The sequence below is a fragment of the Podarcis vaucheri genome, assembly GCF_965113315.1.
Source record: "Podarcis vaucheri genome assembly, chromosome: 2".
NCBI classification, from domain to species: domain Eukaryota; kingdom Metazoa; phylum Chordata; class Lepidosauria; order Squamata; family Lacertidae; genus Podarcis; species Podarcis vaucheri.
In genome coordinates this window covers 891,950-916,445 of record NC_138760.1, presented here as the reverse complement: position 1 = coordinate 916,445, position 24,496 = coordinate 891,950, and the positions used below count along the sequence as shown (strand labels likewise).

Here is a 24,496-nt window from a genome sequence, read left to right as displayed (position 1 = left end):
TTCCCTTCCTTATAAACCTCAGCTGCTGCTATTAACACTGAGAAGAAGACAGTTTAATGAGCTAATTTCCATATCAGCAGCTCAAGTATTCTGGCTCCATCCAATGACTCAGTGTTGTCCTGGCTCAGTTCAGAATATGACCACAGCTAAAGGAGCTACCAACTAAGATTTTACTGGAATATATTCCTATGCCTACTTGCTTGGGAGTAAGAAAGCATAGGATCAGGCTGCACATGCAAAAGCAACTAGAAACACTAATATGTGCTGCTGCTCCTCAAAGTGCATGGGCATACGTTCAAATATACTTTCAACATTAAAAAAAGACCAGAAAGATGCTCTCAGGTCAAATCTAGAATGCAAACACACAATACAGTTAAAGCACGTGACTTCCCCCAAAGAACCCTGGGAATTGTAGTTAATGGTGCTGGGAATTGTAGGTAAAAGGTAAAGGTAAAGGAGCCCTGGACGGTTAAGCCCAGTCAAAGGCGACTCTGGGGTTGCGGCGCTCATCTCCCTGTTTGTCCACAGAAATGCCGTTTACCTTCCTGCTGCAGTGGTACCTATTTATCTACTTGCACTGGTGTGCTTTCGAATGGCTAGAATGGAAGGAGCTGGGACAGAGAAACAGGAGTTCACGCCATCGTGGGGATTCAAACTGCTGACCTTCTGATCAGCAAGCCCAAGAGGCTCAGAGGTTTAGACCACAACGCAACCAGTGTTGGGAATTGTAGCTGAAAAGTATGATGTTACAAAAGGAACAAGACAGGGATGTCCCCTGTCACCATTATTGTTTATACTGGTTCCTTGAAGTTCTGGTGAACATTATAAGAGCAAAGGAAAGTATAAAAGTATAAAACCAAGTGGCTCGTTTTAAACTCAATAAGGTAAAAACTAAAATGTCGGTGAAAAATATGAATGTACATGTCAGGGGTTCAGAAGCAGAGACGCAGAGAAGGGTGGAAACAGAGAGCGAGGGGGAGGAAGCCGAAGGGAGAATGAGTGATGATGACGACCCGAGATCTCCAAGCCTAAGCAGTGAGTCAGAGGACTCCCAAAAGGGAGCCCCAGTGAGCAGAGCAAGGGGGGGATCCGGGGGGACACCCCAGGAGGAAGGGAACAGAGGAGATTCAGAGAGCAGCAGCTGGAAGTCGGGACCCACGCTCAAGACTGAGAGCAGCAGGGAGGAAGGCAGCCAGGCATCGGGTTCCGGAGGCCGTCAGCAGGAGGGAGGGCACGAGTCAGGGGTGGTCACGCCCTCCTCAGAGAGCGAGGCAACGGTCAAGAGGAAAGTAGAGAGTTGGGCGCGCGCGCCAAGTTCAAATGCAGCGGAAGCTGGAGCAGTAAGCAGCCCGGAGAGTGAGCCAGGTCCCAAAGCCCGCCGAAAGGAAGCGGAAGGATCAGGGGGGTCAGCGTCAGAGGAGAGTAGAAGGGAGGAGTCCCAGGGGGGCAGAAGGACCCAGAGACGTAGGGAGAGGCGAAGGAGGTGGAGCAAGGCTAGGGTATTAAGCTGGTGTGCAAGAGGCGGGGACTCAGATGGGTCTTCGCCGACCTAGGGCAGAAGGTGTAGAGCTGCACGCTGCAGTTCGGAAATGAAACCTGTAACTCAATAAAGACTCTTTTAAAGTGGACGCTGTGTGGCGTGGTCCTATGTGAGCTGGGACCTGGTAGCAGCTCTGACAGTAAGACCCATCTCTTCAAAGCTTCAGAAACCTGAAACCTCGCAGCGGGAGCAGAAGCCGCTAGGGGAGGAAGAGGGGTGTCTGTAAGCAAGCTCACAAAGGTTAGCAAGATGACGGAAGAACAGAGGATCTCCGCGCTGCAAGAGGCAGTGACCCAGTTGTCCTCAGAGGTATTGGCTTCCAAGAAACGGGAGGAGGAGACTACAGCCGCCTACAGAGACCTACACGCCAGGTTTGAAATGCTTGTTAAGCAAGGGCAACCGGGACCCAGACCGGAGGGCGTGGGATTGGCACGGAGAGCAGGAGGGCTTGTGGCTCACTTCGATGGGACTTTGCAACAGTACCCTAATTTTAGAGCAGACGTAATGTGCGCACTGCAACTGCTGGCAAAAGACTTTAGAGATGAGGAAGAGAAGGTGGGGTTCATATTGTCCCATTTGCATGGGGATGCCAAAGCCTGGCTGCGCAATTTGTGGAGGGATAAAGATCCGGCGCTTCAGAATGCAGATGCCTTTATCAAAGCGATGGATGCGTGTTTTTTGTCTACTATTGATGTGGATCTTGCCAGACGGGAGATTCATGGACTAAAACAAGGGAGGGCGAGCGTCCGGCAGTATCACGCCCGATTTTTTGCGCTGGTCAGTGCTTTAGAATGGGATCGGGATTCGCCCCCTGTCAGAGACCTCTTCTGGGAGGGTCTAAGTTCTGCGGTTAAGGATGAAATTGCAAGGGGGGAGAGGCCCCGAAGCACGCAGGAGGTGGTCCAAAGGGCGCTGACTGTGGGGGTGAGGCTGGAAGAACGTCCATGGTGCAGAGATGAAGGACGTGGAGGGCGCGAAGCAGCGAGAAGTTTCTCTTTCGTTCCGAGGGAAGCAGCGCGTGCGCAATCCACACCTCCGCCAGGAGGGGGAGGGGAACCGATGGAGGTTGGAGGTGCAAGGGCTCAGTCAGCAGCCAGAGCCCTAGCACCGGCAGCAGTGAAAGCGAAGCCTCCTAGAGGGAACAGGAAGTGTTACATCTGCGAGGATCCAGGCCATTTGGCGAAGGAGTGTCCCCGGAGGCTCCACAAGCACACTGCAGCCTCAGCAATGGTGACTGCAGCAACGCAGCAAGGAGAACCACAGCAGGGAAACGACGATGTCTGGCTGGAGACGGAGGCACTGGGGCCCAGCCAGACGCATCTGTGAAGCAGTCCCCAGCGATATTGCAACCCACGGATCCCCTCCCACCCAAACCAGTAGTGCAGCTCACAGCATCTCTCCAGCTACCCGACGGCGTCACTATCGAAGTGCCGCTTTCTGTGGATTCTGGAAGCAACGCAGACTTTATAGCGCAGAGCTTTGTGGAGCAGCACGCTATACAGCTATTGCCTGCCACTCTGCCCCTGCAAGTCGTCACAGTGGATGGCAGAGAGTTGCTAGGGGGGCAGGTGGTGAAGCAGACGCCACCGATGGTGATGCGCCTTGGCAACCACAGGGAAGTCATCAGTTTTAATGTCACCCAACTGTCGGACACGCCCATTGTGTTGGGCATGAGTTGGCTGGACAGGCACAGTCCGACACTGGCTTGGTACCAGAGACAACTGATCTTCGGCTCCTCTTATTGCGCAGAACACTGCATCCTGCCCCGACGGGAGGGAGAGGAGGAGGAATCACAACTGCAGTTGGGAACGTTGCAAGCGGTCCCCCACAAATACGCGAGCTTTTTGGAGGTCTTCTGCGAGAAGGAGGCGGACAAGCTACCCCCTCACCGGCCATATGACTGCAAGATTGACCTCCTACCGGGGGCGACGCTGCCGAAGGGGCGGCTATACTCCATGTCTGAAGATGAAATGCAGGAACTCAAACAGTTCATCGAGCATAATCTGGAGCGTGGCTTCATCAGAGAGTCCAAGGCAGTGGGGGGCAGTCCCGTTTTCTTCGTGAAAAAGAAAGACACGCCCCAAAAAAGACTCGTTGTGGACTACCGCCTTTTGAACCAGATGACCAAACCGTCTGATTACCCCATGCCCAGGATTGACGACCTCCTCGCGACGGTGCGCAAGGGACGCGTGTTCACCAAGTTGGACCTGCGAGGGGCGTACAATCTCATCCGCATGCGGGAGGGCGATGAGTGGAAGACGGCCATGTTCACGCCGCTGGGCACCTACGAATACAGAGTTATGCCCTTTGGATTACAAAATGGCTCTCACTGTTTTCAAGCTTTTATGCATCACGTGTTGGAGGGACTCCTCTACAAGACATGCGTCTGCTTCCTGGATGACATCCTGATTTTCTCTGACTCGCAGCAAGCTCACGACCGAGACGTGAGGGAGGTGCTCAGCAGGTTGCAACAACATAGACTGTACGCCAAGCTGGAGAAGTGCCAGTTCGACACGACGGAGGTGGATTTCCTGGGATACAAGTTGTCGGACAAGGGGATAGCCATGGACAGCACCAAGGTTCGTGCGGTATTGGATTGGAAGAGCCCGCGCAACCGGAAGGAGGTCCAGCGGTTTGTCGGCTTCGCCAACTTCTATCGCAAGTTTATCAAGGGGTTCGCGATGCAGACGGCAGCAATTACGGACACGCTCAGCTCCAAAAAAAAGAAATTCATCTGGACGGAGCAGGCGGAACAGTCCTTTCAAGCGCTCAAGCATCTCTTCGCATCGGAGAAGCAACTGCTGCATATCGACCCCAGTAAACCGTTGAGGGTAGAGACAGACGCGTCAGACAGAGCCGTGGGAGCTGTCCTGCTGCAGCGAGACCCGCAGGGGGTGTGGCGGCCGGGAGCGTTCTACTCCAGAAAGCTCAGCAAGTCGGAGCAGAACTACACCATCTGGGACAGGGAGTTGCTGGCCATTCATGCAGCTTTCAAGGCGTGGAGGCACTTCCTAATCGGCGCCAAGCACACGGTGCAGGTCTGCACGGACCACAAGAATCTGGAGCACTGGCGCACGGCTCAGTTCCTGAACCAGAGGCAGATACGTTGGGCGGAGTTCTTTGCTGACTTCAATTTCCGAATAGAGTACGTCCCAGGCGACACCAACATCATGGCAGATGCACTGTCCCGAAAACCGCAATACCTAGAAGAGGTGACGCCAGCGGCGGCCATGCACATCTTCGCACCGACGGCGTGGGCGTGTGCCTCAGCTACAGTAGACCTGGATGCGGTGCGACGTGCATTGCGGGACGACTCATTCGCGCAAGACAAGATGGCGGAACTGCTCAGAGGCACGGCTACCACGGACGAGTTCCAGGTGCGGGACGGCTTGCTCCTACGCAAAGGGGCTGTCTATGTACCAGGAGACGACCTTCGCGCCAAGGTACTGCAACAGTTGCACGACGCACCCACGGCCGGTCACTTTGGCACAGAGAAAACGATGGAATTAGTCGCGAGAGACTTCTGGTGGCCCAGGCTGAGAGGAGAGGTCGCGGACTACGTCGCGAGGTGCGACACCTGCCAGAGGGCCAAGCCGGTACACAGACCACCGGCGGGACTGTTAGAACCGCTGCAAACACCGTTTGAACCGTGGGAGAGGGTGGCCCTGGACTTTGTGACGGATTTACCCAGCTCGAGAGGCAAGACAGCTGTGCTAGTGGTGGTGGACTTGTTCACCAAGATGGCACATTTCATTCCGTGTGCGAAGGTGGCCACGGCGGAACAAACCGCCAAACTGTTCATAGATCACGTGTTCAAAGTGCATGGCCTGCCACGGTCTATCCTGTCCGACCGCGGACGCCAGTTCATCTCGTCTTTCTGGCAGAAGCTGATGGGTTTTCTAAATGTCAAGGTCAATCTGGCATCAGCAAGACACCCGCAGACCAACGGGCAAGCAGAGAGGGTCAATGCCATCATGCAGCAGTACCTGAGATGCTATGCCAATCAACAGCCTGCGACGTGGGTGGATTACCTGCCGCTAGCCGAGTTCGCTTACAACAACACGAAGCACGTGTCCACAGGAGTGACGCCGTTCTTTGCCAACAATGGGAGGAATCCCAGAACCTTCCCGGGACTGGAGAGAGTGGGGGAAGGAGAACCACAGACGGCGGACGCGTTCGCGTCAGAGCTGCAGGCGGTCCACGATCAACTCAGACGGCAGCTGGAGCTAGCTAAGCACGCCTACAAGGTGCAAGCTGACAAGCACAGGCGGGTTGGCGAAGTGATCCAAGTGGGAGACTGGGTCTGGTTGGCAGCCCACGCAGTGCCGACCAGGTTACTTGCCAAGAAGAAGTTGGGGCACAAGCAGATCGGTCCGTACCAAGTCGAAGCGCAGATCAACCCGGTAGCCTTCCGACTGGCGCTGCCGGAGGGTTCCAGAATGCATCCGGTGTTCCACAGGTCGGTGCTCACTCCCTACAAGGCACCTCACAGGTTCCAGGAGCCAGGGACGGCGCCAAGTCCGCTCCGGGAACGGACGGAGACGCGGGAGGTGAAGCACCAGGACCACATCAACGAGGTCACGGAGATTTTGGACTCCAGATGGGGGGAAGAGGGAGTCGAATACCTCTTAGCCAGAGAGGGCACCCGGGCCAGCGCCAATACCTGGGTACCAGACTACGCTTTGGAGGAACCCCTGCTCAAGGACGAGTTTCATGCCCTCTTCCCACACAAACCCATGCCAGCGAGCTTCTTCGACGACTGGTTGTTCACACCCACACTTTCTTCCAGCACGTTCCATGGATTCGACTCAGAAGGGGAACCCGCACGGAGCACCCGTTCCCCAGAAGGTTCACCGGCAGGTTCGGCATCAGGCAACTCGTATTGGTGGGACGATCGACCAGAGGAGCAATGGCGCAGGAAGTGGCTGGAGATGCCAGGTCGAGCGACCGACGCAGAGACTGACATGGACGTGTTCGGGGAGGACCTCGGGTTCGAGCACGGCGGTACAGAGATGGAAGAGCAACAAGTCAACGTCGACGACCGCGAGGGGGAAGACTCGGAGGTCTTCAGTTGGCGGCCACCCACGGGGAGCGACCTGTATCCAGCATTCCCTCCCATGATGATGGAGCACCCAGCACCCACACCTGACAGCGGGGAGGGGGGAAGGGGGGGCTTCGAGGGGGGGATGGATGTCAGGGGTTCAGAAGCAGAGACGCAGAGAAGGGTGGAAACAGAGAGCGAGGGGGAGGAAGCCGAAGGGAGAATGAGTGATGATGACGACCCGAGATCTCCAAGCCTAAGCAGTGAGTCAGAGGACTCCCAAAAGGGAGCCCCAGTGAGCAGAGCAAGGGGGGGATCCGGGGGGACACCCCAGGAGGAAGGGAACAGAGGAGATTCAGAGAGCAGCAGCTGGAAGTCGGGACCCACGCTCAAGACTGAGAGCAGCAGGGAGGAAGGCAGCCAGGCATCGGGTTCCGGAGGCCGTCAGCAGGAGGGAGGGCACGAGTCAGGGGTGGTCACGCCCTCCTCAGAGAGCGAGGCAACGGTCAAGAGGAAAGTAGAGAGTTGGGCGCGCGCGCCAAGTTCAAATGCAGCGGAAGCTGGAGCAGTAAGCAGCCCGGAGAGTGAGCCAGGTCCCAAAGCCCGCCGAAAGGAAGCGGAAGGATCAGGGGGGTCAGCGTCAGAGGAGAGTAGAAGGGAGGAGTCCCAGGGGGGCAGAAGGACCCAGAGACGTAGGGAGAGGCGAAGGAGGTGGAGCAAGGCTAGGGTATTAAGCTGGTGTGCAAGAGGCGGGGACTCAGATGGGTCTTCGCCGACCTAGGGCAGAAGGTGTAGAGCTGCACGCTGCAGTTCGGAAATGAAACCTGTAACTCAATAAAGACTCTTTTAAAGTGGACGCTGTGTGGCGTGGTCCTATGTGAGCTGGGACCTGGTAGCAGCTCTGACAGTACAATTAAAAGAAAAATTACAACAGATCACAGAAATACGTGTGGGGAAGAAAATTGAATATTTAGGGTATGGTTAACTGCCAAAAATATAAATGTATTCAAAGACTATTACATACCTACATGGAAAGAAATTAAGAAGGATTTTGAAGTATGGGGAAGGATGAAATTATCATTTTGGGGTAGAATATCTGCTGCAAAAATGAATGTGAGGGGAGAGACTTCATCAGGCAAGGCCTCCTTCCACCTGCCTTGCTCCACCCTCCAGTCTCTGCTTCTCAATTTGTATTGTATTATTTTATGCACTGTGGCTTGCCATTGTTTTATTGATTGCAGTTTAGAAATTATTTAACCATTTGATAAGAAAGTCAATCTACGAGGTATGGGATAGGTACAAGAATATATTAGAACAAAGAACACCATGGTGGATTTCTCCATTGGAAGCAATCTCAGTTTAAAAAGTAAATATGAGAAGCAAGTGGACCACCTATAAAGTTAAAAGAGGAAGGAGACCAATTTTAATTGAAAAAAGAGGATATTAGAGAATTGTTAACAGACTGGATGCAGTATCATCAATTAAATGATGTTTTCAAGGTTGACAAAAAAAGGTTTCAATACGAGATCGAGGTTTGAAATAGATCTGTTGGAAAATAATGTGAGACCGATTCGGATGGTCGGCCCCGCCACTTAATGGATCCAATTGGCTTCCAGAGAGTGGTAGGGGATGTTTTATCCCAAGTTGATGGCCTTTCAGCTGATTCCCGCTGGAATGCAGAGTTAACCAGGGCTATTGACTATCTGGCTCCGAAGCGCCCTCTCCGGTTGCATGGGGCCTGGACAGCCCCATGGTTTCCCTGGAGCTGAGGGTGATGAAACAATCGTTGAGACGGCTAGAGCGCCAGTGGTGGAAAACTCATTCCGAATCAGACTGGGCACGGGCTAGAGCTCAATGTCAAGTCTACCAAGTGGCAATGGCGCCGGCGAAGAAGACCTTCTTCACCGCCTCCATTGCATCTGCAGAAAACAGCAGCAGGAGACTCTTTCAGGTGGTTCGATATCTATTGGAACCACCTTCGTCACCGGGGCCTGGTAGGGACCCCAAGATCTCCTGCAATGCTTTTGCAAAGTTTTTTGCAGATATCAAGTCGCTCAGATTCAGAAGGAGGTAGACTCCACTGTGGGAGCAGGGCCGGGGCGGAAGAGTGCTAGAGTCCTGACTAGTCATGTTAAAGGTAAAGGGACCCCTGACCGTTAGGTCCAGTCGTGGCCGACTCTGGGGTTGCGGCGCTCATCTCGCTTTATTGGCCGAGGGAGCTGGCATACAGCTTCCAGGTCATGTGGTCAGCATGACTAAGCTGCTTCTGGCGAACCAGAGCAGGGCATGGAAACGCCGTTTACCTTCCCGCTGAAGTGGTACCTATTTATCTACTTGTACTTTAACGTGCTTTCAAACTGCTAGGTTGGCAGGAGCAGGGCCTGAGCAACAGGAGCTCATCCCGTTGCGGGGATTCGAACCGCTAACCTTCTGATCGGCAAGTCCTAGGCTCTGTGGTTTAACCCACAGCGCCACCCGTGTCCCTTCTAGTCATGTTACATGGGATCAATTCCAATCTGTCACCTCCGAGGATGTGGACAGGCTTGCTTGGACAAGTGAAACCAACCATCTGTCTCCTTGATCCTTGCCCATCCTGGGTAATAAAAGCGAGCTGGGGAGGGCTGGGCAATGGGCTCTGCGGGGTGGTGAATGCTTCCCTCTGCGAGGGAGACTTCCCAGACCCGCTGAAAGAGGCCGTCATTAAACAGCTTCTTAAAAAACATCTTTAGATCCGGCCAATATGGCCAACTATCATCCAGTCTCAAATCTACCATTCTTGGGCAAGGTGATTGAGCGGGTGGTTGCTGAACAACTCCAAGCACGTCTGGAGGATGCAGACCATTTGGATCCCTTCCAATCGGTATTCAGGCCTCACCATGGGACTGAAACTACCTTGGTTGCGCTGGTTGATGATCTCCAGTGGGCTAGGGACAAAGGCGAGAGCTGTTTCCTAGTTCTATTGGATCTCTCAGCGGCCTTTGACACCATCAACATAACATCCTTCTGGACTATCTAGAGGGGCTGGGAGCTGGGGGCACTGTTACACAGTGGTTCCGCTCCTTCCTCCTGGGCCGTGTCCAGAAAGTGGTGTTGGGAGATGAGTGTTCAGACCCCTGGGCTCTCAATTGTGGGGTGCCTCAGGGTTCTGTCCTCTCCCCCATGCTTTTTAATATCTATATGAAGCCGCTGGGAGAGATCATCAGGGGGTTTGGGCTGGGTGTTCATCAGTATGCAGATGACACCCAGCTCTATCTCTCTTTTAAATCAGAACCAGTGAAGGCGGTGAATGTCCTGTGTGAGTGCCTGGAGGCAGTTGGAGGATGGATGGCGGCTAACAGATTGAGGATGAATCCTGACAAGACAGAAGTACTGTTTTGGGGGGGACAGGGGGCGGGCAGCTAAAAGCATTGTTACACTGCTTTGACAAATTTTCTGCTAATGCACATTTTATGTCAAGGAAAAACATTACCTACACCACTGCAATTAAAAATGGAGCAGAATTTCAAAAGGGGCACACTATTGAACATAGCAATAATTACTGAAAATCCCTGACCCATCTCCGTACCATTAGTTATTGATTATTATTTTTTTAAATGATATTTATTAAAGTTTCAGAAAACGTTACAAAAATAAGAAAAAGAAAAAAAGAAAAGAGAAAATACAAAATACAGAAAAATAAAAACAATTAAAAACAAATCAATCTTTCCATGTCTTGTCTTTCATTTACTTGTTTCCCTGACCTCCTCCGACCTCCTTTTTTTGTATTCCAGTTCAGTTAGTTAATTCAGCAAATCCTTTCCCTCTTTGTTTTTATCTTAATCCTTTATCTTAATATATTATAACTTTAGATTCTCACCTGTTAACAATCCATTTTTACATACTCCTTTGTAACATTGCTGCTAAAACCACTTAACTTCATTCCGACATCATTCTAACATTCATTAATTTTGCAGTATTTCTGTAAATAGTCTTTAAATTTCTTCCAATCTTCTTCCACCGACTCTTCTCCCTGGTCTCGGATTCTGCCAGTCATTTCCGCCAGTTCCATATAGTCCATCACCTTCATCTGCCATTCTTCCAGGGTGGGTAGATCTTGTGTCTTCCAATACTTTGCAATAAGTATTATTGCTGCTGTTGTAGCATACATAAAGAAAGTTCTATCCTTCTTTGGCACCAATTGGCCAACCATGCCCAGGAGAAAGGCCTCTGGTTTCTTCAGAAAGGTATATTCAAATACCTTTTTCATTTCTTTATAGATCATCTCCCAGAAAGCCTTAATCCTTGGGCATGTCCACCAAAGGTGAAAGAATGTACCTTCAGTTTCTTTACATTTCCAACATTTATTATCGGGCAAATGATAGATTTTTGCAAGCTTGACTGGTGTCATGTACCACCTGTATATCATTTTCATAATATTCTCTCTTAAGGCATGACATGCCGTGAACTTCATACCTGTGGTCCATAACCGTTCCCAGTCAGCCATCATAATGTTATGTCCAACATCTTGTGCCCATTTAATCATAGCAGATTTCACAGTTTCATCCTGAGTATTCCATTTCAACAGCAAGTTATACATCTTTGACAGAGTCTTAGTTTTGGGATCTAACAGTTCTGTTTCCAATTTTGATTTTTCCACCTGGAAGCCAATTTTCTTGTCCAAATTGTATGCCTCCATTATTTGATAATAATGAAGCCAATCTCGCACTTTGTTTTTTAGTTTTTCAAAGCTCTGCAATTTCAATTTATCTCCCTCTTGTTCCAGAATTTCCCAATATTTCGTCCATTTGGCCTCCATATTAAGCTTTTTCTGAGCCTTCGCTTCCATCGGTGACAGCCACCTTGGGGCTTTATTTTCAAGTAGGTCCTTAAATCTTATCCAGACATTAAACAATGCTTTCCTGACAATATGGTTTTTAAATGCTTTATGTGCTTTGACCTTCTCATACCACAAATATGCACGCCACCCAAATACATTGTTGAAACCTTCTAGATCCAAAATGTCTGTGTTTTCAAGAAGTAGCCATTCTCTCAGCCAGCAGAATGCGGCTGATTCATGGTAAAGTTTAAGGTCTGGCAGGGCAAATCCACCTCTGTCCTTTGCATCCGTTAGTATTTTAAATTTTATTCTGGGCTTCTTGCCCTGCCAGACAAATCTAGAAATATCTCTCTGCCACTTCTTGAAACAGTCCATTTTATCCAAAGTTTGCAGTGTTTGAAACAAAAACAACATTCTTGGCAATACATTCATTTTTATCGCAGCGATACGGCCTAGCAATGAAAGCTTCAAATTTGACCATATTTCTAAATCTTTTTTCACTTCCGTCCAGCATTTTTCATAGTTATCTTTAAATAAATTCACATTCTTAGCTGTCATATTAACCCCCAGGTATTTCACTTTCTTAACCAATGTTAAACCTGTCTCCTTCTGAAACCTCTCTCTCTCAATCACTGTTAGATTTTTCTCTAAAACCTTGGTTTTTAACTTATTCAGCTTAAATCCTGCGACCTGACCAAATTCTTGAATCAGTTCCAATACTCTTTTAGTACTAGATTCTGGCTCCTGTAATGTCAATACTAAGTCATCTGCAAATGCTTTCAATTTCTACTGTTTGGCTCCGACTTGTATACCCTTAACCAACTGGTCCCTTCTAATCATATTTAAGAGGACCTCCAGGACCGATATAAAAAGCAATGGGGAAATTGGGCAACCTTGTCGTGTCCCTTTCTCTATCTTAAATTCCTCTGTCACCACATTGTTAACAATTAGTTTGGCCTTTTGTTCAGAATATATTGCACTTATACCATTTCCAAAACCTTGACCAACCCCCACCCCCTGTAGGTGGTTCTTCATAAAACTCCAGGAAATATTGTCAAAAGCTTTCTCCACGTCCACAAAAATCAAAACTGCCTTGGTATTAATATTCACTTGTAATTTTTCTAAAATGTTAATTATATTTCTCGTAATATCAGACAAGTGTCTATCCGGGAGAAAGCCTGCATGATCTTTATGTATCTCTTCCACTAGTACTTTTTAAAATCTTTTAGCCAAAATATCTGCAAAAATTTTATAATCCACATTATGTAGAGATATGGGGCGGTAATTCTTAAGCTGTGTCTTCTCAGACTCAGTTTTCGGTATAAGTGTAATGTAAGCTTCTTTCCACGACTCTAGTGTTTTTCCCTTCCAAAATTTCATTACAAATTTCCTTTAGTGGTTGTATTATCCAGTTTTTCAAAGATCTATTGTATCTTGAAGTTAAACCATCCGGCCCTGGATATTTACCCAGTTGCATATTCTGGATGGCACCCTCTACCTCCTGTTCAGTTATTTTATAATTCAACATTAGCTTGTTTTCTTGAGAGATTTTTTGTAATCCATTTATTTTCAAGAATAGATCTATATCGATTTCTTTCTGTGGCCCTTGTGTATATAGTTGTTTAAAATACCTCTGGAAGCAATTTCTAATCTCCACTGGGTTCTGTATATTCTTTCCTTCCACTTCCAAATTTATAATGGTGTCGAGTTTTTGTCTCTTTTTCATTTGCCAGGCCAGCAATTTCCCACATTTATTAGCCAACTCAAATGTTTTTTGTCTCATCTGTTTAATTTTCCATTCTATTTCCTGATTCATCGTTTTCATATATTGTACTTGATGTAACTTTATTTCTCTCAAAATCTCTTGCCACTTTGGTTTTGCTCTCAATTTCTTTTCACCTTCCTTTATTTTCTTCAAAATTTTGTCTTTCTTCTCATTCTGAGCTTTCTTCTTTATTGCATTCTGTTGTATCAGAAGCCCTCTCATAACCGCTTTACTTGCGTCCCAGATTACTATTTTTTCAACAGTAGTATTCATATTTATCTCGAAATAATCTCTCAAGATTTTTTGGGCCTTCTTAGTCACTTCTTCGTCCCTAAACAAGGTGTCATTCATCCTCCTTCTAAAAGAGCCAATTGGTGATAGTTTCACAGCGTTATGGTCAGAGCAAGTTTTAGGGCAAATTTCCACTTTTCTTGTCTTTGGAGCCAGTCCTCTAGTTACCCAAATTTGGTCAATTCTTGTCCATGTCATTTTGGCCTCAGAGAAGAAAGTTCCCTCAAAGGTCCGTATAGTTAAAGCTATGGTTTTCCCAGTAGTGATGTATGGAAGTGAGAGCTGGCCCTTAAAGAAGGCTGATCGCCGAAGAATTGATGCTTTTGAATTATGGTGCTGGAGGAGACTCTTGAGAGTCCCATGGACTGCAAGAAGATCAAACACATCCATTCTGAAGGAAATCAGCCCTGAGTGCTCACTGGAAGGACAGATCCTAAAGCTGAGGCTCCAAAACTTTGGCCATCTCATGAGAAGAGAAGACTCCCTGGAAAATACCCTGAAGTTGGAGGGCAAAAGGAGAAGGGGACGACAGAGGACAAGATGGTTGGATAGTGTTCTTGAAGCTACCAGCATGAGATTGACCAAACTGCGGGAGGCAGTGGAAGGCAGTGGCAGCGGGAGGCAGTGGAGTGCCTGGCATGCTCTGGTCCATGGGGTCACGAAGAGTCGGTCATGACTAAACGACTAAACAACAACATATATATATATATATATATGCAGGTTTTGGTGTCTTCGGGTGTCTTCCCGTGTAAGAGTCGGGGTGTCTGTGCACAGACACCCCGACTCTTACACGGGAAGACACCCGAAGACACCAAAACCTGCATTCCTATACCCGTGAAAATCTACGAAAGCATATATATCAATCAAAGGGTAGAATATCTTGGTTTCTTACAGCTTGAAAATATGTTTCTTTTTTTCTTATGAATCAAACCAAACAGGGAGGGGTGGCTAACACCCCAGAGGACAGGATCACACTTCAAAACGACCTTGACAGATTAGAGAACTGGGCAAAAATAAACAAGATGAATTTTAACAGGGAGAAATGTAAAGTATTGCACTTGGGCAAAAAAAATGAGAGGCACAAATACAAGATGGGTGACACCTGGCTTGAGAGCAGTACATGTGAAAAGGATCTAGGAGTCTTGGTTGACCACAAACTTGACATGAGCCAACAGTGGGACGCGGCAGCTAAAAAAGCCAATGCAATTCTGGGCTGCATCAATAGGAGTATAGCATCTAGATCAAGGGAAGTAATAGTGCCACTGTATTCTGCTCTGGTCAGACCACACCTGGAGTACTGTGTCCAGTTCTGGGCACCACAATTCAAGAAGGACACTGACAAACTGGAACGTGTCCAGAGGAGGGCAACCAAAATGGTCAAAGGCCTGGAAACGATGCCTTATGAGGAACGGCTAAGGGAGCTGGGCATGTTTAGCCTGGAGAAGAGGAGGTTAAGGGGTGATATGATAGCCATGTTCAAATATATAAAAGGATGTCACATAGAGGAGGGAGAAAGGTTGTTTTCTGCTGCTCCGGAGAAGCGGACACGGAGCAATGGATCCAAACTACAAGAAAGAAGATTCCACCTAAACATGAGGAAGAACTTCCTGACAGTAAGAGCTGTTTGACAGTGGAATTTGCTGCCAAGGAGTGTGGTGGAGTCTCCTACTTTGGAGGTCTTTAAGCAGAGGCTTGACAACCATATGTCAGGAGTGCTCTGATGGTGTTTCCTGCTTGGCAGGGGGTTGGACTCGATGGCCCTTGTGGTCTCTTCCAACTCTATGATTCTATGATTCTAAACCAATGACAAACATTACCATACAGTACTTGGTTTAAAACCCAGTAGTTCTGGTAAGGTTCATGTTGCCATTTCTGCCTTAGCACCAACTTCTGCAATTACAGTGGTGCCCCGCAAGATGAATGTCTAGCAAGACGGAAAACCCGCTAGACGAAAGGGTTTTCCGTTTTGGAGGTGCTTTGCAAAACGAATTTCCTATGGGCTTGCTTCGCAAGACGAAAATGTCTTGCGAGTTCCTGCGGGGTTTTTTTCCTCCCCCCTCCCCTTTTTCCCAAGCCGCTAAGCCGCTTATCAGCTGATCCTAAGCCGCTAAGCCGCTTATCAGCTGATCCGCTAAGCCCGCAATAGCGCTAATCCGCTAATGGGCTTGCTTCGCAAGACGAAAAAACCGCAAGACGAAGAGAGTCGCGGAACGGATTCTTTTCGTCTTGCGAGGCACCACTGTATTCCAGAACTCTTCCTCTTCAATAAAGGCAGTGGTCTGAGGGCAATGGGGGATGCCAAGAACCTTTATATTCAAGGATCAGGGCACTCTTAGGACCCCTCCAAGAAACGTGAATAATGTCAAGTGCCCTTGTTGATCAGCAGTCTGTCTTAAAATTAGAAAAAGTCAAAACACAAGAGGTGGCCTAGAATATATACTTTGCCAAATGCACATAGTGGCAGAGAATCACCACATTTAGTGAGAGAAACACCAGTTTTTCTCATAGTTTACCATTGGTTCTTGCAAGCATGCGGGCACTTGACTGAAGAGAAAAGGGAAGAGGAGAGCACAAACAGAAGGCCCAATATTTGAAACTGATTCAGAACTGAGAACAAGCTTGTGACCCTTGATCGTTAAAACAGAGCCTCAACCCTGATGCTACACAATGACCAGGTCTTTGTTTGCTTGAAGCAGTAACATCTGCTCCCCATAATTTAAATAAGGAACAGACAGGCCATCAGACATTCAAAAACCTATGAGACCTAAATAAATCCGACGTAACTATGGGGCTGCAATCCCTTGGTACAAATATGTTCAACTTGAAATGAATTTCAACTTGCACATTTTTAAAGATGCAAACTGCACACCCAGAAAGGCAAATCCCACCAGGAAACACATTTCATTAAGCAGAGTTTGCAAATCCATGCTCTTTCAGCTGCAGAAAGGGAGAGAACAAACCCAATAAAAGATAAAACAGGCAGCATTCTCCCAGTTCTGTAAAGCTATGTTACAATAAAGGCCAATTGCTGTTAAAAGAAACCAGAATATGCTACCCATAGAGCAAGCATGCCCAGGTTGCTCTTTGCAATGTTTCCTAAGCCTTTTCTAGCCCAGGAAATATCACTGTAACCAATAACATATATCTGTAGTTACTAGAGTAAAACCCACGAAGAGCAGCCTCTTCTCCTAGTCTTTCCATTACTTTGAACACGTATAGTTACAGGCCTGGGTTATGCGACATAAAAAAAATAAAAAATTCTCAAGTTACTGAAAATCTAGTCACTAAAACCTTGAATGAGCAATTGATTTCTGAGAATCAGGGATGTGTTTCTAATTCGTATCATATACAGAAAGCAAATGTAACCAAGGATAGAGACAGACACTAGCTTTCAAAAGGGCTGAAGGAGGTACAATTCTCCATTTTCCATTACACTGTTTTCTTTTATCCCCTTGCTGTCTATGGTCAAACAGGCTTTGAAGAACTTAAACAACCTGCAAAACCTGTCAACTGGGAGGACAGAAGGATGAGTGTTCTAACAGAGGGAATAATACAACTAACACATACACTCCAGCCTAAAAGAATAAACTGTCAGCTGAGAAGCTGCTTTGTCCCATCTCACCCCAGCCGGAGTCAACAGTATCAGGCAAGTTACTCTCTCTCACAGCCTCTGTAATATAGGGATAATAAGGCTGGCTTACTTTACGTAGCTTGTGTAAGGATTAATGAACTACCGTGTAATGTAGAATGAACACAGTGCTATTATTAATTATTGTTAGGGAAAGACCTCTTTAAATATTATGTCTTTATTATTGTTTTCTCCACTATTATCATGTAAATAGGTGTGGCTTCATCGAACTTTAAGCTGCACTGGAGAAAGGAAAAGCTTCCCCACTTCAACTAAAAAAAGGTGTGTGGACAAAGAAATGGTTAAACTGGGCAGTAAAACTGTCACCATTGAGTGGAGATTACCACAGACTTCTGCCTTCCCACAGAACTTTCCACCTAATCCTCTCCTTTGGTTTGATTGTAAAAAAAATCTCAAAACACAACCAGACAGCACAACCCCATCATGACCACAAGACAATCGCCAGAGACAACCCATTTGGGGATTCAATGAGTGTGACAGAGTGCGAGACAGAGAGAGCTGACCCACAAGGCACCATCAGTTTGCACCCATGCAAATTACACTGAAATGAACAGCGCCTGGGCAAGAAGATCTCAGCCATACCCTTTCACCACTCCCCACAAATAAAGGCAGTCGAGTTTCCCGCATTTGGGGAAATCTCAGGGGTCAGCACACCCACAGTGCAGTGGAGGAGCCTCACCCTGGGAAAACCTCCTTCATGGTCAAGGAAGCTCCCTTGCCAGGTAAGGATACCACTCCTGTTCATCTGAGGGAGGCTTGTGCAACACTGAAACACAAGGATGTAGTGTCTGTGGGTCCAAGAGACTAAAGAGTCAAAATCAGAAACTATATCCATTATTGGGTGAGCAGGTGCAAAGAAGGACAAAGGCCCTGTACCTTTGGCCATTGTGCAAAAGTGAGAATTTCAGAAGGTACAGCTTCTCTCACTCCTGCATTACTAAACGCTCCTGCTAACATCCCCTCTTCGACACAATTATTTGAAGTAAAGAAGCCCTGGCTACTTTTGCATTTGGTCCATATACCAAAGTCACTTGCATGTTAATCCTGTACAGATGGGAGACGATCCCAAGCACAGTCCTAACCCTGCAGGTAGCCACTTGCTTGGGGGCAAACAAAAATTTCTTCTAGGTGAAGAGTTTCCCAGATCTACTGCTCATGCCTCGCTCTGGCATACAGGAATATGGAGACAGGCTGGAAAATATGTTGTACTCATCTGCAAGCATGCATGAATTATTTACTGAAAAGGCAAAGAACAGTGTATAGTTCACATGAATTTTAGAAGACTGCCCGCCAGTCCAGGTTGACAGTCAACATTATCTGCCATTCACAGATCTTTGTATCATGACATCTACGATTGCTGTAATGGTTGCATGCCAGACCCAGCATAAAAAGCATCACCTGCCATTACCAAGCTGATTATGTTATTCTGAATATTATGCAAATTACATTCATTATGCAGTAATTAAATTATACAAATTAGCCACAGCTCTCTAGAGCAAGACATTTCCACTGTGGTCTTCCGTGTTCAACAAGTTGCCTATCCCATAAAAGAGGTTTGTCTACAATCCAAATACAATCAACTCGGAAGAATAAATACAATACGGAGGTCATCAAAGTAGAAAGAAATATTTAGAAATGAATGGTGTTTGTCACCAAATAGCTGATAACACTGGGTGGCTTCAAGCAAAAGCCATTCACTTCTAGAAAGTTAGCATGAAGGGAGGATGGTGTTAGCCCTTGATATCTTGGCTAATGAGAAATGTAGCATACATGTAGCATGGGGGGTGTATGAGTTTAAATAGTCAAACAGCCATCCTTCATCTTTTTTAGTACATACACTAGTTCAAACAACATACAAGTATTTTACAAGAATGCCTGGATATTTTCAATTTACTAATTTAGGTCACAAGCCTACACAGAAAGTTTGGCTGCTAAAATCCTAATGAAGCCAATGGGTTTAAACAGCGACACTCTGAAGAAATGTACCCCAAAGTCTGATCTGTTTTGTTTTCTAAATTGGTCCTATTTTTTTTCTCTTTTGTTCTTATTTGTGTGTCATCTTAACACTGTGCACTTGTAATTATGTATTTTTTATCTTTCCATAAAGAAAGGACATGTACCCCAAAGTCTCACTGATATCAGCTTGTGGCTGGAAGGCTACAGTGCATTAATGGTAAATTTAGCACTTAAAGACAGTTGCAGCAACCCATGTGCCAGAAAGATTACTTTTCAGAAATGAATTTTGTATAAAAATACCAACACACCTGTTTTTTCTTTAATATCGCATAGCACGCTGAAGAGAGCAGGTTTCATTCGGTGGCAATTCAAGGCATGTTTCCTGAAAAGGAGGAGGGGGAAACAGGATGAATGGCAAAGGAATATAACAGATAAGAAAAAGAAAAAGGTATAACAAAGAAACAGGCAAAACATTCCATTCAAAAGACACAGTCCACATTGCACCAGAAAATTGCTCTGCAAGGTTCATTTACAGTCTGAAATGCCCTATTGCCTATACTAGCTAAGCACCAGGAAAGTTAAACTTGCATAATTATACAGATGCTTGTGTATTTTAAGAGCATATGGGAAGCCTCAAGGCTGTATTCCACATTAGCATTCTTGCACTTCCTTTAACAAGGCAGCCTGCTTCAAAATGAGGAACGCTATGTAAAACCACAAAAGGAATATTTAAGCATCCTGCTGCTTAACTCTGCACCAGCAAAGCCACAGAACTGTCAGAATCCCAATCTATTATTCACTCACAAAACACAAGAGTGAAAGATCGCTCTACCAGTCTTAAAAACAAACACTACAATTGATATACAGCGACTAAAGTCTTCACAGACCCTCTAACTCAAGGGTGTCAAATTCAATGGGCAGGGGGGACAAATTCCACGTTCAGGGGATGCCCAGGAGGCCTGCTATTAGTTCTTCACTAATAAATGTCACTTCCACCCGAGTCCCCAGTTTCACCGATGTTCTTCACCATAGAATCATAGAATCATAGAGTTGGAAGAGACCACAAGGGCCATCGAGTCCAACCCCCTGCCAAGCAGGAAACACCATCAGAGCACTCCTGACATATGGTTGTCAAGCCTCTGCTTAAAGACCTCCAAAGTAGGAGACTCCACCACACTCCTTGGCAGCAAATTCCACTGTCAAACAGCTCTTACTGTCAGGAAGTTCTTCCTCATGTTTAGGTGGAATCTTCTTTCTTGTAGTTTGGATCCATTGCTCCGTGTCCGCTTCTCCGGAGCAGCAGAAAACAACCTTTCTCCCTCCTCTATGTGACATCCTTTTATATATTTGAACATGGCTATCATATCACCCCTTAACCTCCTCTTCTCCAGGCTAAACATGCCCAGCTCCCTTAGCCGTTCCTCATAAGGCATCGTTTCCAGGCCTTTGACCATTTTGGTTGCCCTCCTCTGGACACGTTCCAGTTTGTCAGTGTCCTTCTTGAATTGTGGTGCCCAGAACTGGACACAGTACTCCAGGTGTGGTCTGACCAGAGCAGAATACAGTGGCACTATTACTTCCTTTGATCTAGATGCTATACTCCTATTGATGCAGCCCAGAATTGCATTGGCTTTTTTAGCTGCCGTGTCACACTGTTGGCTCATGTCAAGTTTGTGGTCAACCAAGACTCCTAGATCCTTTTCACATGTACTGCTCTCAAGCCAGGTGTCATGAAGATGATCATCCAAATGTCATAGACCAAATGGAGCAAACAGCACACGGACCTAGTGGAGGGAGGAAAAAATCCTTAAATAAGAGACACGGGGGAATGATTAATGGACTTCAATGTCTGTACACTAATGCGCAAAGCATGGGAAATAAACAAGATGAGCTTGAGCTCTTGGTACAGCAAACTAAATATGACATAATAGGCATCACTGAAACCTGGTGGGATAAGTCCCACGATTGGAATGTAATAATGGAGGGATACAATCTATTTCAGAGAAACAGACCAGACAAGAAAGGAGGAGGAGTGGCGTTATATGTCAGGGGTGTGTATACCTGTGAAGAGATCCAAGATTTAGAACCTCAAAGCCAAAGTGAGAGCATTTGGGTCAAAATTAAGGGAGAGAAGAATAACAGAGACCTCATTGTGGGAGTTTACTATAGATCCCCAAGCCAAACGGAGGACATAGATGATGCCTTCCTGGAACAGATGGCCAAGCATGCTAAAGGAAGGGAGATAGTAGTAATGGGGGACTTCAATTACCCGGATATTTGTTGGACGTCAAACTCAGCCAAGAGCATAAGGTCAAACAGATTCCTCACTGGCCTTGCAGACAACTTCATTGTCCAGAAAGTGGGAGAAGCAACAAGAGGAACAGCCATTTTAGACCTGGTCCTAACCAATGTTGATGACCTGGTTAGTGGGGTAGATGTGGAAGGATCATTAGGCGCGAGTGATCATGCTCTTCTGAAGTTTACTATACAGCGGACAGTAGCAGCCAAGCATACTAGGACTCAATTTCTTGACTTTAAGAAAGCCGACTTCATAAAACTTAGGGAAGTGCTGGGTGAGATCCCATGGACAGCAATACTAAAAGGAAAGGGAGTTCATGATGGCTGGGAGTTTGTTAAGACGGAGATAGTAAAAGCACAACGTCAGGCAATACCAATGAGACGAAAACATGGAAGGTGCCTAAAGAAACCAGGGTGGCTATCTAAAGAACTTTTAACTGAATTAAGATTAAAAAAGGATGTGTACAAAAAATGGAAAAGGGGGGAAACCACCAAAGAGGAATTCAAACAAATAGCCAGCACGTGTAGACACAAAGTCAGAAAAGCTAAAGCACAGAATGAACTCAGGCTTGCTAGAGAGGTTAAAAGCAACAAAAAAGGCTTTTATGGGTATGTTCGTAGCAAAAGGAAGAACAAAGAAACAGTGGGGTCACTCAGAGAAGATGGTGAAATGCAAACAGGGGACACAGAAAGGGCTGAACTCCTCAATGCCTTCTTTGCCTCAGTCTTCTCCGATAAAGAAGACAATGCCCGACCTGAAGAATTTGAAGCAAATGATTCAGCAAAGGAAACACAGCCCAGAATAACTAAGGAGATAGTACAAGAATATTTGGCTAGATTAGATGTATTCAAGTCTCCAGGGCCAGATGAACTGCATCCAAGAGTATTAAAAGAACTGGCAGATGTGATCTCAGAACCACTGGCAGTCATCTTTGAGAATTCCTGGAGAACAGGCGAAGTCCCAGCAGACTGGAGGAGGGCAAATGTTGTTCCTATTTTCAAAAAGGGGAAAAGAGAGGACCCAAATAATTACCGCCCAGTCAGTCTGACATCAATAGCAGGGAAGATTCTGGAGCAGATCATTAAGCAAACAGTCTGTGAGCACCTAGAAAGGAATGCTGTGATCACCAATAGTCAGCATGGATTTCTGAAAAATAAGTCATGTCAGACTAACCTGATCTCGTTTTTTGACAGAATCACAAGCCTGGTAGATGAAGGGAACGCAGTGGATGTAGCCTACCTTGATTTCAGCAAAGCATTTGACAAGGTGCCCCATGATATTCTTGTAAAGAAGCTGGTAAAATGCGGTCTTGACTATGCTACCACTCAGTGGATTTGTAACTGGCTGACTGACCGAACCCAAAGGGTGCTCATCAATGGTTCCTCTTCATCCTGGAGAAGAGTGACTAGTGGGGTGCCACAGGGTTCTGTCTTGGGCCCGGTCTTATTCAACATCTTTATCAACGACTTGGATGATGGACTCAAGGGCATCCTGATCAAATTTGCAGATGACACCAAACTGGGAGGGGTGGCTAACACCCCAGAGGACAGGATCACACTTCAAAACGACCTTGACAGATTAGAGAACTGGGCAAAAACAAACAAGATGAATTTTAACAGGGAGAAATGTAAAGTATTGCACTTGGGCAAAAAAAATGAGAGGCACAAATACAAGATGGGTGACACCTGGCTTGAGAGCAGTACATGTGAAAAGGATCTAGGAGTCTTGGTTGACCACAAACTTGACATGAGCAACAGTGTGACGCGGCAGCTAAAAAAGCCAATGCAATTCTGGGCTGCATCAATAGGAGTATAGCATCTAGATCAAGGGAAGTAATAGTGCCACTGTATTCTGCTCTGGTCAGACCACACCTGGAGTACTGTGTCCAGTTCTGGGCACCACAGTACAAGAAGGACACTGACAAACTGGAACGTGTCCAGAAGAGGGCAACCAAAATGGTCAAAGGCCTGGAAACGATGCCTTATGAGGAACGGCTAAGGGAGCTGGGCATGTTTAGCCTGGAGAAGAGGAGGTTAAGGGGTGATATGATAGCCATGTTCAAATATATAAAAGGATGTCACATAGAGGAGGGAGAAAGGTTGTTTTCTACTGCTCCAGAGAAGCGGACACGGAGCAATGGATCCAAACTACAAGAAAGAAGATTCCACCTAAACATTAGGAAGAACTTCCTGACAGTAAGAGCTGTTCGACAGTGGAATTTGCTGCCAAGGAGTGTGGTGGAGTCTCCTACTTTGGAGGTCTTTAAGCAGAGGCTTGACAACCATATGTCAGGAGTGCTCTGATGGTGTTTCCTGCTTGGCAGGGGGTTGGACTCGATGGCCCTTGTGGTCTCTTCCAACTCTATGATTCTATGATTCTATGATCTTGTATTTGTGCCTCTCATTTTTTTTGCCCAAGTGCAATACTTTACATTTCTCCCTGTTAAAATTCATCTTGTTTATTTTTGCCCAGTTCTCTAATCTGTCAAGGTCGTTTTGAAGTGTGATCCTGTCCTCTGGGGTGTTAGCCACCCCTCCCAGTTTGGTGTCATCTGCAAATTTGATCAGGATGCCCTTGAGTCCATCATCCAAGTCGTTGATAAAGATGTTGAATAAGACCGGGCAAATCAGTAAAATCAGAAGTTGTGTCAGCAGTTCTGGCAACTTACACAGCATTTATAACCTGAATATGAGAGCACAAAGGTGTTCTATTTTGCCATGCTGTGTCCTGGAGACCCCAGGAGCAAATGAATATATGAAACTGTCTTACATGGAGTCAGACCATCGGGCTATGAACAGCCTTCTTACCTGCAAAGTGTTTTCTATTAAACAAGGATGTAAGCACCTATCACCAGGCACAGGCTCTTATGGAGTGGTGGCCTCCTGCGCTGTTAGTCTCTGAAGGGCCTGACGATGTCTCTGAGCTGACGCTCATACACAAACTACAAAATAACTCACTCAACCACCACACTGGCCAAAAAACAAAGGTCATGTAGCCTAATGCCCTGCAATGCAGGAATCTTATCTACATCATCCATGACAGATGACCATCCAACCACTGCTATAAACCCCCAAGAAAGGAGGGTTCACTACCTCTTGTGGTAGTCTGTTCCACTGTCAAATAGCTCTTACTGTCAGAA

At 46.7% G+C, this 24,496-nt stretch overlaps 1 protein-coding gene across 4 annotated transcripts in view; it reads right to left on the bottom strand.

Moving 5' to 3' along the window:
- The window catches only part of PBX4 (PBX homeobox 4), a 51,156-nt gene that overhangs the window by 14,279 nt on the left and 12,381 nt on the right, over nucleotides 1-24,496 (bottom strand). For all 4 annotated transcript variants that reach the window (XM_082208641.1, XM_082208640.1, XM_082208643.1 and 1 more), the window contains exon 2: nucleotides 19,367-19,440. In XM_082208641.1, the coding sequence (XP_082064767.1) occupies nucleotides 19,367-19,440 (74 nt within the window). The remainder of the gene's footprint in view (nucleotides 1-19,366; nucleotides 19,441-24,496) is intronic.